The sequence below is a fragment of the Pelmatolapia mariae genome, linkage group LG3_W (genome assembly GCF_036321145.2).
Source record: "Pelmatolapia mariae isolate MD_Pm_ZW linkage group LG3_W, Pm_UMD_F_2, whole genome shotgun sequence".
NCBI lineage: Eukaryota > Metazoa > Chordata > Actinopteri > Cichliformes > Cichlidae > Pelmatolapia > Pelmatolapia mariae.
In genome coordinates, this window is record NC_086229.1 from 15,696,885 (window position 1) to 15,702,433 (window position 5,549).

At 45.5% G+C, this 5,549-nt stretch overlaps 1 protein-coding gene across 1 annotated transcript; it reads left to right on the forward strand.

The window, feature by feature from the left end:
* The first annotated feature begins 3,208 nt into the window (after positions 1 to 3,208).
* LOC134616004 (nuclear factor 7, brain-like) lies at positions 3,209 to 5,217 on the forward strand. Its single transcript, XM_063460770.1, has 2 exons — positions 3,209 to 4,203; positions 4,417 to 5,217. Exons 1-2 carry the CDS (start codon positions 3,230 to 3,232, stop codon positions 4,829 to 4,831), a joined length of 1,389 nt encoding a protein of 462 aa, XP_063316840.1. The 5' UTR covers positions 3,209 to 3,229; the 3' UTR covers positions 4,832 to 5,217.
* The last annotated feature ends 332 nt before the right edge of the window (positions 5,218 to 5,549 follow it).

Sequence of the window (5,549 nt, forward strand, 5' to 3'; positions counted from 1 at the left end):
CCTGATCGCTATGCAACTTCTCGGGAAAACCGTAGTGGATTATAAAATTTTCCCACAGGGCCTTGGCTACAGTTTTAGTCTTTTGGTTTGGAGTTGTCATTGCTACAGCATACTTCGTAAAGAAATCTGTAATAACTAAGACATCTTTAGTGTTGCTGCGATCTGATTCAATTGTCAAGAAATCAATACACACTAACTCTAGAGGTCTGGTCACTTGAATGTTTACTAGGGGTGCCACCCTCTCTGGCAGGGTGTTTCTGCAAACACACTTGCTACAGCTTTTGATATGTTGCTCTATGTCTGAGGCCATTTTTGGCCAGAAAAATCTGGTTCTGGCTAAATCAAGGGTCCGGTCTAGACTAAAATGACCCATGACATCGTGAAGACTTTTGAACACCATAGGTCTTAGACTTGCAGGAAGAACCAGCTGGTCCTGGGGCTATTCACCTGCCTTTTTCTGTACAAAATCACGTTCTGCAACTCAAGTTTGTTTAACTCACGCAGAAGGATGCTAAGTTGTGGGATCTCGTTGCGAACAGTAGGAGGAGATGTTTCACCTGTTTCAAGCTGGTGTATGATTTCACTGATAGCAGGATCGTTTCTTTGACTTTGTCTTAACTCTTCTTCTGACAAGCTTGGAATGACAGGAAAAGCATCACACTTGTCGAAACTGTCGGAAACAGCATCAACGGACATAGACATGGATGTTACGAGTGGGCAGGTGAGAGCATGGTCTGTGTTAAGAGACTGGAGGACTAGATGTTTCTCACAGATTGCACTGACAGCTTGAGTGGGAACGTGAGTGAAAGGATCGGTGCCAGGCAAGTGGTGTTGCACAAACTAACGGATCCGCTCCTGTTCCTTCAGGGAGACAAGGTCAGTTAATCGAGATGCGGACGACGAGATACGCCATCTGCGTCCATGTTTTGTTTGCCAGCTCTGTACCTAAGCTGGAACTGGAAAGAGGACAGAGCGGACAAACAGCGATAGCTCACCGCTCACCGCTCACTGCTAACTAAGCGGTGGTCAAAATGTAAGTTAGAGGGTTACTGTCAATTATTGCTGTGAAAGGACTGCCATATAAGTAATCGCAAAACTTTTCCATTACAGCCCATTTGAGGGCAAGAAACTCAAGCTTAGGAGCAGGATAATGGCTGTCGCTTTTTGATAGTCCCCTGCTTGCGTATGCAATTACTCGCAACTCTCCTTCTTGATAAAGAGCTGCCCCTAACCCAATTTTGCTTGCATCTGTATCTAATACTTAAGGCAACTTGGGGTTGGCAAAGCCTAAAATTGGGGCAGAAGTCAGTTTGTCTATAAGCGCCTCGAATGCTTTCTGACAACTCTCTGTCCATCTTCCCCGAAAGTAACTTTTGGCTGAAAGTATTGGACGTAGTTGGACTTAGAGCTACTGTTTTTTCGCAGTGGGGGGTATCCAGCAATTGGTTGGTAAGGGGTTTTACGATCTTAGAAAAGTCCTTAATAAACCGCCTATAATACCCCGCAAACCCTAAGAAGGAGCGGAGTTCTTTCAAGTTCTTGGGACATGGCCATGTTTTTAACGCTGCTACTTTTTTGGGGTCTGTTTCTACACCATTTTGGGAGACAATGTGCCCTAAGTACTGAACTGACGTCTGAAAAAACATACATTTTTTAGGCAATAGCTTCAGACCGTATTCTTTGAGACGATTAAGCATGTGGAAACGGCGGGTCTCGTGTTGTTCGAGGGTTTCGGAGTAAACTAAAAGGTCATCTAGATAGACCAGGACTTCCTTAAGGTTGATGTCACCCATACATTTCTCCATCAGCGTTTGAAATGTGCTGGGAGCGTTTGTTATGCCTTGGGGCATCCGGTTAAACTCAAAGAACCCCATCGGACATACGAAGGCTGTTTTGTGCTTATCTGCCTCATTGACCTTGATCTGGTAGTACCCGCTTTTGAGGTCAAGGACCGACAACCACTTCGATCCTGTTAAGGCGGAGAAGGCTTCTTCCAAATTAGGAAGTGCATAGGCGTCTTTGATGGTGTTCAGATTTAACTTACAGCAATCTACACAGAGTCTTACGTCTCCGTTCTTCTTCCTTACCACCACTATCGGTGGTGGGACTTTGGAGCTCGGGCAGTGGCTCAAGCAAAAACCCAGGTGTGGCAGGAGTTCGGAGAGGCCATGGAAAAGGACTTTTGGACTGCCTTGAAGCGATTCTGTCAAACTGTCAGGCTGCACCGTTCTGTCATGGTGAAGTGGGAGCTGAGTGTAAAACAAAGCTCTCAATTTACCGGTCAATCTACGTCCCTACCTTCACTTATGGCCTCGAGCTGTGGGTAGTGACCGAAAGAACAAGATCGCTGATACAAGTGGTGGAAATAAGCTTCCTCCGAAGGGTGGCTGGCCTCTCTCTTAGTGATAGGGTGAGAAGTTTGCCTCAGAGTGGAGCCGCCGCTCCTTCACATCGAAAGGAGCCAGCTGAGGTGCTTCGGGCATCTGACAAGGATGCCTCCTGGGTGAGGTGTTCCGGGCATGTCCCACCGGGAGGAGGCCCCGGGGCAGACCCAGGACACGCTGGAGAGATTATATCTCTCGGCTGGCCTGAGAGATATAATGGTGTTCCCCCAGGTAAGCTGGAGGAGGGCTGGGGAGAGGGAGGTCTGGGCTAGGCTGCTGCCCCCATGACCCGGCCCCAGATAAAATGGAAGAAAACCTGAAAATGACCAGAATAATGTCTAAAATAAAAGCTGAAAAACAGCTGCACCACTGAGTCACACTTTGTTTTTTGGACTCCAAAAAAGGTTTCACATTGTGACTGAGCAGCTGGAATGAAGCAAAACCCTTTTTATAGCTTTGGAGCTACAGGCAGAATTTCAGTTTGACTCTGGAATGAAACAAACCTGAGTTACAGGTAAAGCAACATTTTTCTCTGCCTCTCGCATCATCAAAATGCAAAAACCAGGAAACAGGAAGTTCTTCGTCCTCAGTAAAGAGAGACGCACAGACGATCAGACGGAGTTCAGACCAAACTAGCAGCGTCCGCTGAGTGAGTCCAGCTACAGGAGAGAGAAGTGGAAAACTCCAACACTGCTGCTTCAAGCTGCTGACGCTCCACACACTGAATGCGAGTTTGAGCAAAAACACGTCTCAAAGCAAGGTTCAGTGAAGGTAGCAGAGGAGGGAGGGGAGCCAGGACTGACTGTACTTCCTGTCTGCTGTTTTCAGCTTCACTCAAAGACTCAATGGCTTCCAGACTAAAGGAGGATCTCTGCTGTCCAGTCTGTCAGGAGGTCTTCAGAGATCCTGTTCTTCTGTCATGTAGCCACAGCTTATGTAAAGACTGTCTGAAGAGATGGTGGAGAGAGAGAACAAAATACGAGTGTCCAGTTTGTAAGAGAAGATCTTCAAAGTCTGAACCACTTTTAAACCTGGCTTTAAAGAACCTGTGTGAGTTGTTCTTACAGGAGAGAGATCAGAGAACACCAGAGGCTCTCTGCAGTCTGCACTCTGAGAAACTCAAACTCTTCTGTCTGGACCATCAGCAGCCAGTGTGTGTCGTCTGCAGAGACTCCGAAAAACACACCAATCACAGATTCAGACCCATCGATGAAGCTGCACAACAACACAAGAAGGAACTTCAGGAAACTCTGGAGCCCTTAAAGAAGAAGTTAAAGGTTTGTGAAGAAGTTCAAGTGAAGTTTGATCAAACAGCAGAACACATTAAGGTCCAGGCCCGACACACAGAGAGGCAGATTAAGGAGCAGTTTAAGAAGCTTCACCAGTTTCTAGCAGAGGAAGAGGAGGCCAGGCTGGCTGCACTGAGGGAGGAAGAGGAGCAGAAGAGTGGGATGATGAAGGAGAAGATGGAGGCTCTGAGCAGAGAGATAGCAGCTCTTTCAGACACAGTCAGAGCCACAGAGGAGCAGCTGAGAGCTGAAGACGTCTCATTCCTGCACAACTACAAGGCTGCAGTGGAAAGAGTCCAGCGCTGCCCCCTGCTGGATGATCCACAGCTGCCCTCAGGAGCTCTGATAGACCAGGCCAAACACCTGGGCAACCTGACCTTCAACATCTGGAACAACATGAAGGACATGGTCTCCTACACTCCTCTCATTCTGGACCCAAACACTGCTCATCCAAACCTCATCGTGTCTGAAGATCTGACCAGTGTGAGAGTAGGAAGAGAGAGGCAGCAGCTTCCTGATAATCCAGAGAGGTTTCATTGGCTTTACTATTTCCTGGACTCTGACTCTGACATTGACTATTACTTTAACTCACATATTCCAAATGTTGAGCTTATCTTGCAGACGTGCCAGATTTTACACGGTTCTGCGGAGCTTGTTTTGTGCAGTGAAGGTACACTGATCCAAATGTTTTTAGAATCTAGACAATCTAGACAATCTAGACATGGATCCTGTGAAGCAGAGAGGTTTAAGAGACATTGCTCTGTCTTGGGCTCTGAGGGCTTTAACTCAGGGACTCACAGCTGGGATGTTGAAGTTGGAGAAAGTAAAGGGTGGAACCTGGGTGTGCTAGCAGAGTCTGTGCAGAGGAAGGGATTCATAGTCGATGGATTATGGAGAATATGCTTCCATGAAGATAAATACTACGCACAATCACCATTAGACTATGCTGATCTCTCAGTAGAGAAGAAGCTCCAGAGGATCAGAGTGAATCTGGACTGGAACAGAGGAAAGCTGTCGTTCTCTGATCCTGATACTAACACACACATACACACCTTCACACACACTTTCACTCACAGGATGTTTCCATACATTCGCACTGTTGATGAAGTGAAGGTGTTGCCGTTGAAGGTGTCAGTGTCAGTGGAGCAGATGAGTTGAGGATGATGATGTTTCTAATGTTGTTTCCTGTCAGTGAATTGAAGCTGTTAAACTGCAGCTGTCCTCCTGCTGCCTCGTTGTTCCAAAGCTCTTTGTTTCTCTTTTAGTTCTCACTGTTTCTTTCTGTTTCTGCTGTCCACCTTTTCACATGGAAAATCATTTCACTGTTTCTCACTGAATGACTCCCCAAACTAGATTTGAAATTCTATCAAGTTTCTAATCATTACAAGTGATTCATGTTTCTATTTGATGTGTGTAAATGGAGATGATTTAGTTTGCTGGGATATGGACTGACATGTGTTGAATGGGAGGAGCAGTTTGTTGTTGTCTTCTTGTCTGTTTATGACAACAATAAATATGTTGTTGAAACAATGATTCATGTTTAACTCCATATATGAAATGCTTCTGATCTTTGAATTCTGTTTGATTAAAGACTTTCTTCATGACACAAATGAGATTTCAGTGTATTAATAGAACTAAATAAGCTCAGAGTTGAAAGGCTGGAGTATTATGTACGTGCTTCACTGTCAGTATCTTCAGGGGGATTCAAAGTCATGAGATAAACCAGTGTAGAGAAAATCATCTGAGCATTATTTTTGTTTGTCAGTACTAATTGTTACAAAACATTGTTGTAAGTACAAATAAAGGAGGGGAAGAGATTTAAAGGAGCAAGGCGCTGTTTTTAGAGCTTTAAAGAGAAATCACATTTCCAGTCTGA